This window comes from Merops nubicus, unplaced genomic scaffold, assembly GCF_000691845.1.
Source record: "Merops nubicus isolate BGI_N331 unplaced genomic scaffold, ASM69184v1 scaffold6061, whole genome shotgun sequence".
NCBI lineage: Eukaryota > Metazoa > Chordata > Aves > Coraciiformes > Meropidae > Merops > Merops nubicus.
The window spans coordinates 16,520-37,569 of NW_008587567.1; the positions used below are offsets into that span (position 1 = coordinate 16,520).

General features: G+C 41.2%; 1 protein-coding gene across 1 annotated transcript in view; it reads left to right on the forward strand.

The window, feature by feature from the left end:
- SH3BGR (SH3 domain binding glutamate-rich protein) overlaps nucleotides 1-15,335 on the forward strand; it is a 28,901-nt gene extending 13,566 nt beyond the window's left edge. Inside the window, exons 4-7 of the mRNA XM_008948955.1 lie at nucleotides 6,946-7,059; nucleotides 11,458-11,487; nucleotides 13,510-13,635; nucleotides 14,836-15,335. Coding sequence (XP_008947203.1) covers nucleotides 6,946-7,059; nucleotides 11,458-11,487; nucleotides 13,510-13,593 — 228 coding nt within the window. The 3' untranslated portion in view covers nucleotides 13,594-13,635; nucleotides 14,836-15,335. The remainder of the gene's footprint in view (nucleotides 1-6,945; nucleotides 7,060-11,457; nucleotides 11,488-13,509; nucleotides 13,636-14,835) is intronic.
- Nucleotides 15,336-21,050: the final 5,715 nt, after the last annotated feature.

The following is a 21,050-nucleotide window of genomic DNA, read 5'->3' on the forward strand; positions in this document are numbered from 1 at the left end:
TGCAAACGCGGGTCAATCGGGGGAGAGCTGCCATGTGGGCACCCTTTTCTTACGTGTTTAACTGGCTGGTCTGGCTGTTTCCCATGCCAACTATGGGCAACCTCGGTTCACTGTTTATACCACCTGTTGTGGTCAGGGTCATGTCGTTTGTGGGATCGTTGGGGGTGGTGTCGATCATGTATGAGCTTGTTGACTTGTTTGTACCCCCGGCGGTCATTCATATAGTAACATTTCTGTCTACTATACAGTCTGCATATTGGTTCATCTCCCTGCTGGTGTTATCATTATTGTTGGGCCTGGTCATTGGCAAAACAGAAGCCTTCACTTCCTCCTGACTTCATCAGGCCTCGAGCAAATGGGGTTGGTGCTGGCCACCAACAGAGGGGCTGGAGTGTGGATCTGTTCCATCCTCTGTCTGTGTAGGCAGATTGGCACCATGGGCGGGGGGTGTTTGCTCCCTCTGCCTTGAGGCTGTATATGACAATGTTCTAATATATTTCTAACAAAAGAAAAAGTTGTTTCTTTGTCTTGATTTTTTTTTTCTTTTTACCAAAACCACAAATGTTTTATCTTTAACAGAGTCTTCTTCTAATTTTTATAACTGAGAGCATTACAGCTCTCTTATCCTGAGATCAGGTTAGATGATAATCATATGTTGCCACCTTTAATGCGGGTGGTTCAACAAAAGAAATTAATCAAGAGAATGATGAGCCAGAGTGATTGAACTCTGCTGCATTGTGGTGACCTGGCTGAAGAACTGCCCTGGAGCATGAGATCTGTTTTCTGGTCCAACTCTGCTGCCAATTATATATCAACTTTGAGTGAAACACTGTTGTAAATGACTGTTTTTCCTCCTTCTGTAAAAACAGAGCAAAAAAAAAAGAGCCTCTGCTAAGTGCTTTGGGAGCTACGGATGAAGAGATACCCAGGGGAGAGCCACAGTAGCTATAAATGTCTTTGACACAGAGTCCCTGTGTGATAAGGAGCAAGTGATATAAACTTTCTGCCTTAGCTGTGCCATCTCCCACCAAGGGAAATAAAAAGTACTTGCCTACCTCACAAGGGTCTTGTGAGAATTCATTTAATTAACATCCACAAAGCCATGTAAGGCTTAAAGGACTTCAGGTATTACATATTATAATCATTAAAAGATATGTGGTAAATCAATGAGATAAAGAAAATTGCATTTTTCCCTCTTTCCACTTCATATATTATCTGCTCCTTCATGCAAGGTTCTGTTAGGGCATCTATGAAGCAGAGGAACAATTTTTTAGAACTCGTTCATTTCCAGCTGTCAGCAGAGGCTATTACAGTTTCTACTTCATGACAACTTTGTAAATGTGGAAATAATGTATTCGAGAAATTGTGCTGGGCAGATTAGTCTTAGTGCTATTGGTACCAAGCAAGCATGGTTTATGCTGATTAACTGCTGTGGTGGTGGTGATTGTTTCAGTCCAGAAAGTGGAGATAAGTGAGAGTGTTTTTTAAAAAAAATCTATGTAAAGACTGGAAGTATATTTACATTCCTTGCCTTTCAGAATCTGTTCCTGAATTTGAGGCATATAGAAGTGTTTTAGTATTTATTGCAGAGGTTTTTTTCAACGTCTTCACTGCATCAGTCTGGCTGTGCTTTGTCATACAGCTAACCTTGCTGCACTGCTGCTGCTCTCCTGCCATGAGGCTGTCAATTCAACCTTAGTGTGAAAAACAATAGAATAAGTCAGGTGTGGAAGAGATGGTTTTGATGACACATACAACTACTAATCCCTTTTTAAACAATTGTCAGAGGGGTTTTTTTTGATATTTTATGCAAACTATACAGCCTGGAAACACCACAAAAGAGTAAGCATTTTCTTTCTAAGGGTTCTTACTGAGACATTACACAGATTAATATGAAGTTGATACAAGTTTTATACTCTTACCTTAGAAAATTATTTTTCCATCCAACTTTTGCCTCATATTGCACCAGCAGCAGAGAAGCTCTTTAAGGTCCATGGTGCTGTTTTGCAGCATCACCCACTAGGATCCCAGGACTGTTTTGAGCCTATTTTCTAGAGAAAGCAGAGGAATTTTTTGCTACTACTTCAATAAATTGTAACTTCCCAACAAAATACTTGTAGTTAAATGCATTGCAATGTCAGCCTGCAGAGTGCAAAATACACTTCAGTTCTGCAGAGTCTCATTTTTGTAGCCCTGTCTTCTCTCTCTGGGTTAGGTGGCTACAACTTGTCACTAGACCTACTTGTCCAGCATTTATATTGAACTATTACTGCTAGGTATTGGAGCTCTGATGGTGCAGAGGTTAATGTGCAAAGTGATCTACGCTTACATGACGAGTCTGATACGTCTAGGATACATCAAATTTGTCACCAAGGTATACACTGACTCTGAGACACGTATAAAGGAGCTCTGAATACACGCAGATATAGAGGAGATCCTTCTTAGCACATATGCAAAGTAGTCTTTACACAATTTAAGTATCTTCTTACTTACAAAAAAGCAGTAATTGTTTCAGTAGGAAATAAAAAATCAGCATTGAAGTTAACCAGACTGGCTGGAAAACAGGCTGGGGGTCAGCTCCCTAAGTAGGGACCTACCTTTCCCTGCAGCCATCTGTGTTTGGACTTCTGCTCAGGGTTCTGGTCAGGCACCACCATAAGCAGCCAGCTGCTGTGTCTGTCACTGTGCTTCCGGATCCAATGACACAAAGTATTTTAATGCCTGGATGGCATAAGGAAACTTCTGCAGAGATCTTGGTGCAAAGGCCAAAGCTCTAAATGCTAACTATTTGCTTAGATCACAGTGGAAGTCAGGCAAAGATCTTCACACTTTTTTCACTATATACCAAATACATTTTTATCCTTAAAGGGTGGTATGTGACCATAAAAATCAGTGACATTACATGAAATCAATGCATGTTTTGGTACTTCAGAAAGGGTCAATTGGTTCACATCATCCATTCTGTCCTGATACCTCCCCATCACACTGGTTATCATGTTCTCTAAAGCATCATTTAACAGGGATAGGTAAAACAGTTTTATGTGCTAAGACATAAATCTGTGCTAAGGCATAGTGTTTGTGTTAACTTCATTAGTCTAATATAAAATACCTTCTCACTTAAAGGAACGCCTGGTTTAGGATACTTCTACACATGTTTCGGGGCAGGCTGGGATTTAGAGGACAGCTTTGCTTTATGCCTGACCCAAAAATCACTGAAGTTAGTGATAGATATCTGAATGATCCCATTTAATCTTGGATTAGGGGCATGAACAGTGATGTGCCAATGGTATATGTGTGCACATTTCAGCTACTGTCAATGTAGCTTGTACGTCTGGGATCAGATGTGTCAGTCTCACCTATCCCCAAACCTGTGTACATTTCTTTTTAAAACCCCCATCAATTTTATGCTTGGTCTGAGACTGTTCTCAATATTCTTGAAAATGCTCTGAAATATTGGTAAAATGTGAACAGCTCATTAAAAGTTCCAGCTGCACCACTTGTTTTCTAAAATGGCACAGGTTAATTGCTTTGTCAATGAGATGCCTATTACTTAAGCTGAGGTAACAATCAATGTGCTGTATTACTATACCTTTTAAGTAGCTTAGCAAGGTTTGAATGCAGATAATGAATTGCTTTTTATTTTCAGGGACAATCAGTAGCAAGATCATTTAGGTTTGCAATTGCTCTGTGAATCTAGTGAAGCTGATTTACTTGAGCTGAGGGTCTGTTTCCAAACCTTTTGTATATTTAAATCCTTAATTTTAGTATTCCTGGTCTTAATATCCTTAATCTTGATATCCCAAAATCTGTAGATGCTTGAGCTTTTAGTCTTTTAGTTAAAGAATTCTACTAAGACTGCTTTGAATTGCGCTGTATGTGCATTTTATTTAGAGAGAAAATGACCAATCTTTTAAAGTGGTACTTCATTTTAAATTACTTAAACAAAAATAGGTTTTGTGTTTCTATGAAGAGCTAGTATAATGATGATATTCCAAACATCACAATTCTCCATATAATTACCAAGAACTCTGTGTGTGTGTTTGTGTGTGCGTGCTCTGGCTGATAACACACTGTTTCTAGAGTTTAGCTCTTTCAGCTAACTTCTTCAGCTTCTTTCACTTCTGTTTTTGCTTTATGCTCTGAGCAAGTACATGATTCATCTGAGAAAGTTTTACATAATAGGTTCATTTTAATTAGAATGCCATCTTCAGTCTTTATGTGTTCTATGTATCTGCCAAAAATAGTGAGTATATAGATTTTAAAATGCAATGTTAATATACACACTGAAAATAACTAACTAACCAATTTAGATTTCATTAACACTATCGTTTTCAGTATTGGAACTGCTACAAAAGAAGGATCTGTAAGAAAGTTATAATTTGCTTGAGAAAACAATGTCTAAACACAATGTTGCACAAGAGTATTTCAATATGTGTGTGTTACTGTATATATTAATCTTAAAATATTTTTAATTACAGAAAAAAAGTAAAAGATAAATTAAGCCAAACAAATGTCTTTGAAGATCTGTTTTTAATAACAATGCCACCAGCATCAGAGTGCAGTGAGCCCAGTTTTATGTGTACTTGAAATGAGACAGTATTGCCAGAAAAAAAGTAGTTTTTTCTTCTTCCTCCAGCTCCTTCTGCTTACTCCAGGCTGCTCATTCCTCTCCCCAAGCATCCCCCACGTGCTGGCAAAAGCATTCATGCAGCTGGATAACAGAGTGTGCAAACTGTGTGAGATAGAAATACTTTTATTGTTAAAAGCTTTAATCTTGACCAGCCTCCTGCTCCAGTTCACTGTGCACCCTGGGAAGGGTTTTGCTGCCAGGAGGGCAGGGGCAGTGCAGTGCTGGGAAGGGCTGCAGGGAAGTCAGTGCTTGCTGCTGATCTTTTGTTTGTTTGTTTGTTTTTTTCCTGTTGTTTTTCTCTGCAGAGAGGAAGGAGAACTTAGGAGCCTGTGTGCCTACTCTTCATTGCAAGTCTCTTGCATATGAAACATATCCCACGATTCAGGAGAAAATGGCCCAAAGGGTACCTAGTCTTACAGACAGTGAAGTTTCAGGAAAAAGATAAAACTGCAGAAGTGTTTTGTCCATCTTCATTCTGTCATATCTGCTTCCAAGCATTCCTAACCTCTGTTCTGTCATTTTGTCCCCATCTCAGCAGGAGGGCATGTCTTAGATTCCATACCACATCATGGGACAAGGGTCCTTAAGTCAGCACTCACTCAAGTCTGCTCTGGGGCTAAAAGCCAGATAATTATGCTAGTGTCACACTCCTGCAGGCTAAGTACACTGGCTGGAGAAATAATATATGATGAGGAGGATTTGTGAAGCTTAAAGGACAGGGGATCATGACTGAGGGCTTTTATTTAATTATAGAGAAAAACTAAATTATGAAAAAGCAGCAAAACCCAAACTGGCCAGGTGGATGAGTTGTAAGGGTTTGATCACAGGAATGAGAAAGGAGTTTGTCTTCTACCAGGAACATGCTGCTCTGCCCAAAGCATGCAGGATTTAGGATGACATAGCACAGGACCTTCCCTGAACCCAGTTCTCTGCTGCTGGCAACCACACTGATAACACCTTTCAGAAGTGGTCAAATTCCTTTTAATGAATTAGGTCCTTTGTCTCTGCTTCTTTACTAGTACGTTGTCCTAAAATTTCACATTGCTGATGATTAGATTTTTTTTTTACAGCTCTTTTGTACTCATTTTGCATCTACCTCAGTGCTCTTTCTTATCCTATCCCTCCCTGATGTTTACTCTGATCTATTTTTAGATAGCCTTCATAACCCCTCATAGCATTACTTTCAATAGATTAAAGTAATGAAGCTTTTTTTGTCACCCTTTCATAAGACATGCTCTCCACTCCCTCAGATATTCCTGTAGCCCTTCTCTGCACCTGTTCCAGGCTGAATTTCTCTTTCTTGAGCCTGACTGGCTGGAACAGTACAGAGCGATCCAGAGGAGGTTTTGCCTTGGCCTTATAAAGTGACATTAATATTTGCTTTCAGCTCCATCAGCTGTACCTCACATCATACATCTAAACATCACATTTATTGCCTCTTTCACTATCACACCACATTCGTGGCTCAGTTATTCTGTGATTATTTAAATACATCCATCTTTTTCTTCTTTGATGATCATAAAGTCACAAGCTCCTGAAGTGCAGTAGAACCATCCATTTCTAATCTCTGTCCTAGAACTACCTGTCCCAAATAATGTTACTTTGTTCTTCATCCTATTGCATTTCAACCTACTTCTGTTGTTCCACTCGAGGCCACACAGGTTTCCTTTTATCTGACACAGTGTGTGATCCAGTGTGGCCTTGCACAGCTACCTAGCTGAAAGTACAACAGAAATTAAAATAAAGAGCCTTCTAGGAGGTGCTTGCTCATGGTGCTGGAATAAATAGATTTGATAGATTAGTGTGTGAAGTGAGGAACAGTTTCCTGATGATTTTAAACAAGAAAGTTAAGAGAATATATTAAATTATTTATTACTTCTGTTTTACTTTAGCTTCTTGAAGTTTAATTAGGATGCACCCTGGTGAAAAAGTTGTGGGGATTTTGTTGTTGTTTTTTTGTTTATTTGTTGGTTTTTTTTTTTTTTTTTTTTTTTCTGAAGGTAGAATGTGCCTTCAGGGTGAGCATCAGTTCCTATTAAACTTTCCACAGAGAAGTTGAAGAATCTACTGTACTCTGAAGGGGAAAAATTGCTTGAATCTGCATTTTCCCAACACAAACCCCATGACTTTACCACAGATAAATATGCCAACAAGTGTTCCTTTCACAGGAAAATGTCCAAAAGGGTATATTTAAATTTGAGCGATGGAGCAAAATTAGGAAAACACCTCCTAAGTATGTAAAGTCAAGGGTTTTATAGAAATGAATGGTCGCCTGTGTGCCCTGAGGCTAACAGTGACTTCTCCTTTGCTGCCAGGAGACTGAAAAGCCTAATGCCGTGGATGAAACTGAGGCACACACAGAAAGCAAGACAGATGAAGGGGCTCATGAAGAGCCTCAGTCTGCTCAGTCACCATCAGAAGATCAACAGGTAATTTTTCCTTTTCCCTTTGTGATATGAGGGTTTTGTCTGTGCTAAGTATATAAACATAAACCCACAGGCCCTCCTAGTGTGCTCCTAGCTGGGAAGACTGATTGCAGAGTGATCCTGCTTGTCTTTTGGGTGCATTTTCTTTGACATCTAGATAAATGAAATCTAGATAAATCTCCAGGCAACTTTAATCTGTATCTTGAGTAACAGCAGCAGCCTTTACCAATTTTCTTTTGCAACTTGTTACCATAAACTTTATTTGAATTCTCATTTGGAGCCAGACTCTTGTTATGGAGAATAATTTAGGACTGGACATCTGAGTCCTATCTCTGTGGAAAATTTTGCTGCTATCAATGCCCAGCATTTGCAGTGCTCATAAATCTTGTTGTTAATGTTTGTTGTCATATACCAGTATTGACTGCTGTTGCAGCAAGGCTGACAGTGTCTTCTCCAGGCCATGCAGAAAACCCTGGGCAGTGTAGAAATGGAGACTACTGTTATCTTTTCTGTCTGCATCATGGTCTGATATTACATGGGCAGACTTCACACTGCAGTGCTGAATGTTCTTGGAAGAAGCCATCTGAGTTCCTTCAATTCCCTAGTATAATATCCTGCAGTTAGCCAACATCAGTAAAGCACTTGTGTTGAAAGGTAGATGGATCTCACAAAACAGGATCATACTGTTGTGTGCCAGTATCTTCCTCAATGGGGTGTTTATGTTACTGGCCAGGCTCTTGACCCAGTAGAGACTAAGCAGAAGTGGATCCTGTGCCTGGAGATAAGGAACCAGCTGCTTTATTTCTCCTGTTGCTCTGACAGTTTGGTGTTTAAGGATGGGTTTATTTTGAAGTTGCAGTGTCAGGTGCCTCTCTTCCCAAAGAGACAGGTCTACTGCGAGGTCAAGCACTTACACTTGCCATTTTTTTTTGTGGTTTGGAGACCGGATGGTCCTCATGGACTATCTATCACAAATGCATCATCTCTATCACTAAAGACCAGAACAAATGTGGTTTGATTGTTGGTTTCTTTTTTTTTCCATCTAGCTGCGATGTTTTTCCAGAGGAAGCATCTCTCTGTAAGCCTTTCCCCATTGCCCTTTTAACAGTGACTGAATCAGTTACTGGTAGGCTGGAAAAGCATCCTTTCACACAGCCTCATGCAACTCTCAGGCAGTAGGAGGTCCCATTTAAAATTTCACAGTGATGATGAGGAGAGGCAGTGCTCAGTGGGAACTAAAATGTCTCCATAAGTTATATCCAAGCACTTTTCATGTCTTTATGACTTTCAAATGGCATGTGAGCACCATCAGATACCTTTTTCCTTGGCTCTTAAGAGAATCCCAGCATAGAACTGCAGTGCATCCCCTGGCTGGATTAGGTTACTTGCCATTCTGGCTGGCAGTCTGCTCTGATGTTTTTCAAATGAGAACAGAATGCTGGAACATGTCTGCAAATGTGTCAAGCAGCTGTGTATGAGAGGTTTTGTGAGGACATAATGCAATACCATCCCTATGCAACAAGCACCTTGCTTCATTTCTCACAGAATGGATTGGAGCTATAGGTGGAAAAAATATTCTCCTTTAGTTTTACAGGGAGAGGAAGAGTCTTCCTGAAACTCCAATACCAACCTGCATCATGCCAGGTGTATATTAGCTCCTAGGGTAAGGAAAAAAGCACAGTTTCTGTTCCTGTCTCGCTCGTTTTTAGAGAAAGTACCACTGCAGGCAGCAAAGTAGCAGGGGCTCCTGCTGGGGATGCACAAAACTAATTTTTCACCCTGTTCCACTGCCTGCTTCCCACGTCACCCAGGACAAATCGCTTCAGTGATGTGGTGTCTGTCCACCTTGTCCCAGCTCATCACAGTTATTGCTTCTTTTGGGATGGGATGAATCATTCTGTAGAAATTCTGATATTCTCATTCAGCACAGACAGCACTCAAAAGACGAGTTCAGATGAGAGGGATAACTCTGAGGCAGCTACAGTGAGATGAATTCTGCCTTTTGTCTCTGGACCTCATTTTATCCTCATTTCTTTTATAAAAGAAAGCTTGAATAGCATTTTCTCTACCTGGCCAGGGTTTTATGACATTAAGTACATTTAAAGACTGTAAGATTTCCATTGGACTATCTCCAGCGGATGTTAGGTCTTAGGGGATACCTGTAGTATCAACACAATAGTTTCAGTATTTCCCTCTCTTCCTCTCATTCTGCAGCCCAGCAAATCTTGTTTGACTGCTTGATGACACTGAGTAGATGTTTACCATTTGCTTTCCCTACCAATGTCTTTTTTTCTTCCAGCTTACTAAGAGCTGGTCTCTGTATACTAAATCCTGAAAGAACGAACTTTGCATCAGTGGCCCACTTGCATCTTTTGAACAGTTGTTGGGTCCCTTTTGGAATGCCAACTTACTCTTTTGGCAAAGCCCCAAATGAAAATGCCATTATTTAAAAATCATGGGTTTATGCTCTGCTTCTGAATTAATATACCAGTGGGAATCCAGTATTGGCATTTCAGCCTTATTTAGCACTCAGTTTTGTACCATCTTAAATCTGACTCTCCCCTGAGGGGTGTAACCCGGCCAACTTTTCTCCAGTGACTTTGCAGGAGAAATGCCAGTACTATGGAAAAATTTTAGAAGAATATTGGCAAGGTAAAGATATCTCAGTCTTTGCCAAAGAGCACAAGACAGATGACAAAATAAACTGTGGCTGTCTCAAATTTGGGACTGCATAGAGGGTCCCAGATTTCAGAAGGCTCCTCCAATGCCTCAGTAGAAGGAATGCCAATCGATGGTCTATGTAGGTTCTTGCCGAGGCTGCAGCCCTCCTCTACTGCTTCTGCTGCCCTTGCTGGGAGATTAAGGAATCCAGAAGCTCCAGCTTTTTGTCTCCAGCAGACATGATCATGAAGAAACCAGCAAGAGACCCCACTCCTCTGAAAAACAAAACTCTTAAGTCAGCAGCTGCCTCCTGGAAGCAACAGGGCTAAGTGCACAGTGTGGCAGGTATTTCTTCACACACCTCACATTGGACTGCCCAGGTTCCAGCAGCTCCAGCCCCTCATTCACACAAGCATCTAGCATAGTCTGGAGTAAATGTCAAAATAGAAAGTCCTTTACACAAATCCAGCAGTAAGTAACAGGAACAGCTTTCAGCCTGAGTCACCAAGGGACAGCTGCACTAGGATTTCTTTAGATTATGGATTTTTTTTTTTTCACCTTAAACCTGTTGCATACTTTCCTTCCCTAATCACTTCATCAAGCTTATCCTTGACTTCTTCCTAATCTCTTTTTCGTTCCTAATCCCCATCATCTGATGGAGAAGGTTGAGGAATGACTTCATTTTGATATAGTAGCCCCTTTTCTTGCCTTGTCTGCCCCTTTTTTTTTAAGTTTTTTGAGGAAAAGTCTCTTACCTTCTATGCATATGGCACAGCAAGGGCTCTGCTGGTCACTAGATATAATGGTAATTTTTTTTTTCTATTATCTGATTTTAACTTTAGATTTTAGCTTAGGAGTTAGAATATTTTTTTTAAGTTGTATCTCACTTAAATCATTTTGCACTACAGATTGTACTTCAGGGAAGAATTAATTTAGAAGTGCGTTCAAAAATCATATTATAATGCAAGTCTGTATCCTGTCCCAGCAATTCCCCAGGCCATATAAAAACCCTGGCACTGCAGCTCACTTCCTTATCTCAACTCATTCCATGCAAACATATATCAGCCACTCCTGCCTTCTGCATGGTACTGTTCCATTTGCTCTTTCTCTTTGGGATTTTGTGTAAGATTAGCTCTTCGCTCCAATAACCAGCTTGTTATCTAACGTTAAATTCTATTCACTGTATATTTATAATTTTTTCTCTTTTATCTCTCTTCGTTTCATCACTTTTGCTCAATCTACAGTCTAAAATAAGCTTGTATTATTTCTTATTCCCCAGTACCATTGAGCCAAGGCATCTGTTCCAGCCTACAACAGCTAACAGAATTGCAAGCCAGATTCTGAGGGATGATATATAAAATAGATAAGACTCTGCATAATTCTGATTTAAGTTTCATTCTGCAGACCAGCTAAACACAAGAAAAAAACCCAGCTACACCTGAAAAAGCAAACAAAACCCCAGCTCTAACGCTTTACTTGTCAATGAAGCAAATTTGATTGAAAGTAACTGAGGAAAAGGGAGGTATATTTAATGATTTTATAGCCCTTTTTCAAAGTAAACACTTATCTTAAATTTGCTTTCAGTTAATCTGGAGGACATTATCTCAAAATAAATCCACTGAATTTCACATAATTTTCCTAAGTTCAATATTTAATTTCTGCTGTGTTTTACCTGTATGGCTTCTGATAGTATTTCTTTGATCTATTTGTTAAACATTTTATTTTGTATCTGTTTTGTAGGAAAGAAAGGAAGAACATGCAGCAACAGGGGTATAGTATATTTCAGCATTTTGATTTCATCTTCTGTTTTGGTGCATTTAATTCCTTTTCATTCTCATTGTCTCACTCAAAAGTTAGTACATTCTTAATCATGAAACTAAATACGCTAGTATTATATTCTGCTAGAGATAATCAGTCATATCATAGTCTTATTGTTTGGGAAAAAAAGATAGGCTTTTAATCATTAAAAAGTGTAAATGGGAGAGAAATTGTCTTTCAGGGATTCTTTAAAATTTGCCAAGGACTCCCAAGACAACTGTATCTTTGACAGCCATTAACTGACACCGTGCTGATTACATTTTCAGTGTTGTGAGTGTGAAAAAGATTCATTCTGATAATTTAGGCAGTTCTGCCTATAAAGGAAGTACTTCTCTTGCTGGAATTTGTTTAGACCCAGGTGCAAATCCTCACATTTTTCTGCTTTGCCCAGCATTGCTGGCTTATGCCTTGAATACTTCTTCACTGCTCCCAGTAAAACTAATAATTAAGCTATTTTCCACTACAAACATGCAATTAATAAAAGGATACATTCTTATCTTCCCACTTCCAAACTGCTATGCATGTGTATGCATACACCTGCCTGCTGCCAGTTATGCATTGAGGAGCTGGCAGCTGAAATGGAGCTCCAGGGCCCATGGGCAAAGTGTGGCGGCTTCTGGTGAGGCTGACGAGAGCCATTAAGGCTGATTAGTGCACCTTGACACCAGTAACTAATGCTTCAAGTAAGAAAAATACACCTTTTTTTTCTGTAAAAGGCAAATGACTTGAGGTTTAAACTCAAGTTGTTAATATCTGAAAGATACTGCTTGTCTTTGGGCTTGCCTGGCCCTGTTTCAAAGAGTGCTAAAGAAAGACACCTTTCCTGGGAGAAGATTGCAAAAGAAGCAATATTCCTTTGGCACAAGACCTTCTAAACCATCTGACCTGTACAGACATTCTTATGACATTTCTGGTTCTGCAGAGACGATGCCTTAGGACAATGGTTTTCCCTGAAAAACAGCAATTGAAACCAGGAAACTGGTTACAATAGGTCCATTCCCAAGCACCTGTTTAAACAGGATTTTCCTTTGGTAGTTTTTACGTTTTACTTTGGTGACTCAGGTGTGACTCTTGTACAGACAATATGTGCCTGAGAGGAAAGCCTATGGTCTGTGCTGCTCATATGCTACCTGCAGTCCTGACTGAAAACCAGTTATGTATTCTTTGGTTCATTATGCCAGGAAGAAATTCCCATAGTTTTTGTAGCCTAGGTACAAGGTATGACATTTTTTGACGTATGAAGGTATGGCATTTTGTGTAAAGCTTGTTTATGCACACAGAAAGAGTGCCTTTGAAGAGTTTGATGGAAGAGAAGGAGCAGAGAAGCCTACAATGCAATTTTCAGTTGTTTTTCAGAGTAGGACTACACTTTAAAGCTTCACTTACTAGCTCTTAAAAGACAATAAACACAGATTGTTGTCTGTGTTAAATAAATGCTAGCTTTCAGATAACTGTTTATTTGGTTCACAGAAGCAAAGGGGTATTGGCTTTAAATTGTGCCATTTCTCCCATATAAAAGAGAGAAATAAGAAAGAGAAAGAAGTCTGTATTATCTGCCTCCATATGATTTTTAATTATTCAGGATTTTTAATTATTCCTGCACAAATCTTGACTTGTTTACTGCTCCCCTAAATAATAGAATTAAAAATACTAAACCTTTTGTCATATTTACATATATTTCGTATTCTCATTTTGATCTTGGACACCTATTTACATCTTGACTATGTACTGTGTTCTAACCTCTCTAAAACAAGGGTTCCTGTATTCCAGCACTTGCCTATTAACTCCTCAGAGCTAGAGCCCTGACATGTTAAGGTTAAAAACTCTAAACGTTACTTCTCTGTTCTATTTTTAAGGTGAAATAATAATACATTTACTAGAAACAGAGCAGTTGCTAAAGCAGAGCTGTGCATTCCAAGACCGTTTATTTTCCCTTCAGTTCTTATGTAACTACAACTCTTTTCTATAAAAAAGGGAGGAGAAAAGCAAGAAGAGGGAGGAGAAGAACAAGAAGAGGGAGAAGAAAAAGAAGAGGTGGAGGAGCAAGAAGAGTCTTAGTACACTTCCCTGTGACACTTTCTTTCTTGAACAGGTTTTCAGGTAACTACTAAGATATTCAGCACAATTTCTGAATATTCTTAAAGTGACATAAACTTGAAAATTTTGTACATAGTTGCTCTATGCATTGACAGAAATGGAAAGAACACACTAAACTCAAAAAAGGTATTGTACATTTGACACATAATGGTTAGTCAGAACTATTGCCCTTAATGTGTCTGTTCTTCCCATTTCTGTGGCACCAATTAATCTGACTTGCCTACGCAGCTGTCTCTGTGTTCCTTAATATCCACCAAATACTGCAGGCCCTTCCATCCTTTCCCCACTCTTACAACCTTCACCTACCCCGCCAGGCTTCTGACATCTACTTTGAGCATATTTCCTAGTATCTTCCTATGGTATTTCCTAGTATCTTCCTATGGTACTTCCTAGCTCTCTGCTGTGTCTCCTAAGTATGGGCGATGAAAAAAGCAGCCTGGGGATGTGTAGTGCTTGATACAAAGTGCCCAGATGGTGGGCCAAAGGTTCACTTAACTCTTGGATTAATTGCAGCTTCTTTTTAAACTGGGATGAGAATTTGTCCCTCTCTCTCACTCAGCTGTTGATCTCACTGAAACTTTCAGGAGCTCCATGTCTCAAATGAAGCCCTCTCTCAAGTTTAGTTGAAATGTAAAAACAAACAAAAATTATTGTCGAAGGGAAAGGAACCTGACCAGAAATACAGCACACTATAAATTTACTCAGATCTCCTTAAACTTGGCCAAATATTACTTTAAAACATCAAAACAGGAAGCATCTGGGAAACAGAATGTATGCCTGTATAGAGGTATGAGCATACAGCATTGCTCAAGTTTTGTCAGCATGTAGTTTCAAATTTAATTTTCAGGTTTTCTTCTTCCTCCTACTGTCTCTTCTCTGCACAGAAATAAACATCAGCATACAAGAAAGTTGGAATTTCTGTCATGTTTTCCCTTGGGTGGTGGGACTCCCTCCCAACTGCAGACACAGTGTGACCCTCTTTCTAGAACTAGTTGCCATAGGCTTCACCAACCATATGCTGATGTGGAGACCCAGTACCTCACGAGGACAGAAAATCCACCACCTCTTTCAGGCTGCCTCTTCCAAATTTGGGTTCCTCTGTTGCATGTGAATTAACTAATCCCAACACTGTCCAGTGTTTAGACATGTAAAATCACAGGGGGAATGCTAAATTCTAATCTAAGTTTCCTTACCTTTGTTCAGGAAGCACAGGAGCAGCCTTGAAAAAGAAAATAAACCCACTCTCTCAAGCAAAACATCACGACCTTTCATGCCTGTAGACTAATGAACACATAAATATGTAACAGAACAAAGACATCACTCTGTCCTACGTGTGGCCTTATATATATATTTGGTATCCAATTGCTTGTTAAATAGGTCTTCTTATATCTGACTGGTGATATTTCAGTTGCTTGTTGTATGTTGGAATAGTATTGTCCATGTCACATTTTAGTTTGTAAGCTCCCCAGGGCTGGAACCATGTCTGTCTTCATGTTTGTATTCTGCCAAACACATTGCTGCCACACAGCAGATAACTGGACTCCCACAAGTGATGTATTCAGAGAAAAAGAAACTCAACACTGAAAACTGCAAAGAGGCTTCCTGTATACAAGATAAGTGAGTCACTTCTCCCTCAGTTGGCTTTTGAAAATAATTGAGACTTCCATTGTACAGCAGTTTAAATAAATGTGTTTTCTGTCACACCTGTTCTTTGTCTGCAAAAGCATTGATTTAACCCTAGCAAGCTGTGCTAAGGTCTCTGAAGTTAAGTTTTCTCCATCAATTACAGTTCCAGGCTATGCAAAGTCCTTCACCTTACTTTTCACTCCTGCTGATGTTTCTGGGGTTGTGTATAAGACCCCCACCATGAGGATTCACAAAAGAGATGTTCCTTCTATTGATGCCTTGTCAGTCTTCATGGACATCCATATTTGCTGGGCCAGGAAGGCAGAGAAAATTAATCCCCATTCCTGCTGTAACTGCTGGTTAGAAGGTCACTGAGGAGGAAGTAGCTTGGATTTCAGTGCTTTGTCTTATTACTTCTTTATGAGATTTATGAAACCTACTTATAGAGGAAGGAAGGGGATGAGAAATGCTTATGGCCAAAGTAGCCCATGGCTTCACAGACAAAACAATCTCCAAAGGAACCACAAGTTTATGTTTAACTCTGACCAAGGCAAGGCTAGCTTTTCAAGCGGAGATCTCCTATGACAATAACTGCACAAATAAAATGGATGAAAAAAAATTTGAGGTTTCCTGAACGTCCTGAGTGGGTACATTTTTTTGTTCAGGATATATTTGAAGTTACATTTGTTGGGAGGGGGTGGAAGGGGAGGGAGTTCTCTCTGTCTGCGTTGTTCTTACACTTGTAGGCGATGTTGAGCTCAGAACTGACAGGTCAATGAGGGAAGGACTTTGGAGCCCTCACGGCTCACCAAAATCATCCTCTCAACATGCTGTAGTGGCCAAGGCCTAGGAAAATGCTGGGCACCATCAGGAGGATGGCATGACTTTGCTGCCAGCTAAAGCCTTGCTGAGTTGATGTCTTGAGCACTTTGTGCAGTCTAGTCTCTGCATCTCAGGGAAAACAGTGGTGTAAGAGGAGGTACAGAGACAAAAACAATTAGAGAGGATGAAACAGCTGCTCCCTGAGGAGACTGAAAAGATTTTACAATTTGGAGAGGAAGCCAAGGCATTTACAAGAGCCATAAAGGCCACGAATAAGATGAATGCAGAACTGTTAGTCAAAAAAATCCTGGCATAATACAATGAAAATTAGTATACACAGTTAGTATACGCAATGAAATTAGTAGATCAGCTTAAAACAGATAAAAGAAAGTACTTTTTTTATATGATAGGTCAAGAAATCATGGAATTTGTCATTATGGAGACTGACAATTTCAACAGGCTCAAGAAAGTATTGGACAACGTCAGGAACAGGAAGCTTGTAGATGGATACTACAGCCTGGGACGTGTCCATCAATATCCCTAACCCAATGAATCATGGATACTGGGGACAGAAGAAATTGAATACAGCAGATGTGCAGGCCCTAAACAGAGTTGCCCAATTCCATGTTCAAAGACTGAGTACCAGGTTAGGTGAGCCACTGATCTGACCATTTCTCATGTTCCTGAAGATGATTACTCTTCCTGGGTAAAAAGTCTGCCATCTCATCAGCAGTTGATTTGGGGTGCCAGTCATCACGGCAGTAGTTTTTCCCAAAAGGCTGGACATCTAGGAGTGTGGTAGATAAAATGAAAACAGAACTGTTAATCACTCTTGAAGTGAAGTAAATCCAATGAGCACGTGTTATGCAACAGCCAGTGTGCTCATGATAGCCTTGAGGTATTCCCAGGCTGCCCGAGTTCCACATGGCTGCTGAAACACGGGCTCCTCTTTTCCACCTGCTGATGTGCAGAACAAAGCGCCAGAGCCCATTCGGTACATCAGGCAGGGCCACAGGCTTTGGGCTTGAAACAAAAGCACTACACCTCTCATGTTCAGGTATTACTTGTTAAGGCAGAAATATGACAACCATCTTTTCGAGAGGGTATAATCTGTAAAGCCCGTGGGAGAATGTGAGGAATGCCAAACCTCCCATGCAGGAGTGACGTGCTGCCCTGCTCTTCAACTGGGGACCAAGGCTGTGCTCAGTGTGCAGTGAAGAAGCAAAGGGGAAAGGGGATGGTCCCACCCACGACCCGGCTCTTTGGTGCACTCCTTGGGATAACGCTCGTTAGCGTGTGCTGATCATCTTTCCTCACAGACGAAAAGGAGGTTGTGAGTATGCAAAGGATAAGCTGAAAGCTGCTTGGTGATTTTAGCCATAATGTTAATTCTGCTTACATAAGCTTAATACTTTCTGCAGTAATGTAGTGCAACTACACAAAGAATTAAGTCTTTTCTAACTGTGACTGAGTGAAAATCCATGGCACGAATACGTGAGCAATTGGCTTAGATGCATTAGAAAACATACTGTCTGCATTTTTATATCATTTATATTTTACTGGGAGAAATCAACTGCCATCAGTTAACAGGGTGCACCCAGTACGTGATGTTTCACGTGCCTCAAGAAGCTGTGGAGGCAAAATCATTCTGGTGCACCCCGGTTAAACACAACCCAGCATGCCACTTTTTGTGACACTTTGACATGTAAAGTATTTTCCTTGGATGACTGATGCTAGAAACTTCTATTATACTGATACAAGCTAAAATTAGAAAGGCTTCAAGCTATAGTTCCTACAGATCCATGTATGTCATGTTATGGTGGAACTTTAAAATGATTGATTATTAAGTTTAACAGGCTGCTGAAGTGAAAAAGAAGCGACTACAAGTATCAAAGCAATTAAGCAGATAGGGCTAGTCAGTGGTTTGTTTTCTGAGGGGGAAAAAAAAAAAGGTGTTTTTAGGAGTTTCATTCTGTTGCTAGTAATAAAGGGTTTCAAATAATAGCTCCAGACGGCAGCCTGGGCCATGCTGTCTCTTGTATTAGAGCACTTCTGAGACAACAAATTTTGCAAGAGGTTTTCTTCTAAGAAAACCCTCAGGGAAATTCTTTGGAGAGAATTAAACTGATTAGTAGTTTTGCCACTACAGCACTAGCCCCCAGTCAGTGTTTCTGACCTTTCCAGTCACCACATCTGTTTACCTGTCTTCCAAATAATAAGACTAGCGAATAGTTTTCTATTTACTGTGAGAATATCAGTATTAAAGGAGATAAGACTATTTATCCGCGTCCTTTGACAACTTCAGGAAGCTGGAAATATATGCTCGACAAACAACCTGGGAAGTGTCCAGGCACCCACTAGTTCTGGTGTCCCCACCTTGGTGCAACAGAAGGGGACCCCTGGAGTGGGTCAACCTTCCCGAACTGTGTCAGATGGCTGGGAGGTACCCATAGCTGGAGGGGAGCCTGAGGAAGCCTTCCTCCCATCTCAGGCATGACACACTGCAGTCAGTAAGCATGCTGCTTTTAGAGTTAGAATAAAAACTACACTGTTGCTGCTGCAAACGGCTCTGGACAGAAATGCTCGGTAGCTTAAGCTTACTTGATGGTGGCCCAAGCTGGGAACTTGAGGCCCATTCTCCTCTTTAGGCTGGGAGGAATTAATCTCTCTCTCTACAATCACATGCTGCCTGTCCTGCAAAATCAGCCTTGAAGGGGTCACTGCAACAGGGAAGTCGCAGCGAGCGCAGGAGATGATGTAAGAGAGATGCTGGGACACAGGAGGGCCGGGGTGCAGGCAGGTGGGGGTGAGGGTAGCTCTCAGAGCCAGAGCACCCGACTCCCAGCTGACTGCCCATGTGGAGCCGTGGCTGTGGAGCTGGCAGCAAAGCAGAGCAGTTTCTGCTCCAATGACTTTAAGGACAGGATCCTGGATGGATGCCACTGTTCTGTCAGTTACAATTTCCAACTTTCTTGGGATTTTTTGGTTTGCTTTTATTTTTTACCTTCAAGCTTTACAGTGTTTTAGCAGTAATGCTATGACAGAGTTTATATGGTTTCCCTTAATAGTGGCTTGCTCTGTGTGTGTGTGTGTCTGTGTCTGTGTGTATGTCTGTGTGTGTCTGTGTCAACATCTGTCCCGATCAGAGCAGAGGCTGCAGGCGAGTGCAGAGCCAGAGCAGCATCCTGACCAACTGTGCAGTCTGCTATTGCTGGCCTTAGCCTCCAAAATCACATTACCCTGATGAAGTTAACAATCCCAAGGCTTGCCAGACAGCACAAAGCACATGAGCTCCCTTCTTTCTTGCTGCACAGCCTGTATTTCCCTTCCCCCAACAGAGGCTTTTTTCTTTTGTAATATTTTATTTCAACAAAAATTAATCACCTCTACAATAAGCTCAAAAAAAAAAAAAAAAGCATGATGTATCCTCTTCTAGCCTATTCTAGCCTCCCGCTGGGCAGGGAGAAGTTCCTCCCTGCAGCAGCAGCCCCTGCTGATGTTCTAGACACAGCACAAGGCAGGTAGCAGGGCTGTATGTGGCCCTGCTGGGTGGCAGCTGGAAACAGATGGGGTGCTGCTGGTGGGTGCTTCTCCTGGGCTCCCAAAAAGGCTAACTTAGCAGAGCGTCTGGGGTCTGCAAAGTAGATGTGACATGTGATGTTTTTCACCTGGTCTTGGGTGGAGGAGAGGGAAAGCAAGAAAAGAGAGAAAGAAAATGGGGGGGCGGGGGGGAACCGGGAACCCCTTTTGGCACAGAAGCATCTTTTACTCATTGCACATGAGCAATTCCAAGCAGTCAACAACAGAACGTGGTGTGTTAGAGGAGTTTTGGCTTTCTGCGTACTCCAGTACTTTTCCATAAGGATTATAGCATTGCTGGATTTTAATGATGTGGTATGCTGCATTAATATTGGCTACATCTAACTTAAATGGGTCTGATACTGGCGTCCATGTGCTCTTAATCAGATTTTGATGAAAGCTAGAGGCAGTAAAAGAAAATTATATTCAGCTTCTGGCCAGCCTTGAGCTGGTTTCAGGGCAGCTGCCAGTGTGGCCCATTGTGAACAAATGCAGGAGCTGGATGAAGCAGCTCTGGCTAGACCCTGGGGGCCTGGGTGGCTAAAATCTGGACAGGGAGTAAGGCAGCCATGCTGACCATGGTGGAGTGGGTGATGTATCTCCTGGCTGTGGCTGGAGGTGGTGAGGATCCCTTTGCCTGATACCCTACACTGGGAGAGGAGAAGCCACTGGGCAAGGCGGGGCAAGGCAGCCACCCCTGGGCTGGCAGGGATGTGCCCAAGGTAGAGAAGACCTCCAAGCACAGGTCCTGGAGACCATGTTTATCCAGCAGTCCCAGCACAGGATGTGTGTGCTGATGAAGTTAGGCACTAGTGAGGAGCTGTGGAGCACTGTCAGTGCAGAGAACACAGGGCAAAAGACCCCAAAGTACAGAAGTGAGATAAAATTTGGTGATACAGAATGCCAGCAATGGGCTTTGGGGAAAGAGAAGAATTTCTGCTAGAAGCTAGGAGCCTGTCCTCCTCGCATTGGCACAGGATGAGAAAGTCTTGTGTGCATAGGTTCATCTCTAAGCCATAGGGAGCTGTAATGTGATGCAGTACTGGCAAAGAGAAATGTGATGAGTAGATGCGTTAAGGAGCTATTTTCAGAAGTGAAGGGAATACTGAGTAACGTTGCAAACCACTGCAGTGGAACCTCTTTTGGGGCAGGTACTGGGTAATGTTTGAACCTTGGTCAAAGAGGATAAATTCACACCAAGAATCTGGGGAAGAGCTATGCCACGTATCAAGGTCTTGCACTGTCCAGTTTATGAGATGAGATGACAAGACCTCAGTTGGTGTAGTCCAGCAAAATTTCCAAATTTTCAAATTTGAAGTTCTCCAAAACAGTGGATATTGATGGTTGTTTTGTACTGAGAATAGAGAAAACATAAAGCTGGAGGAGGAACC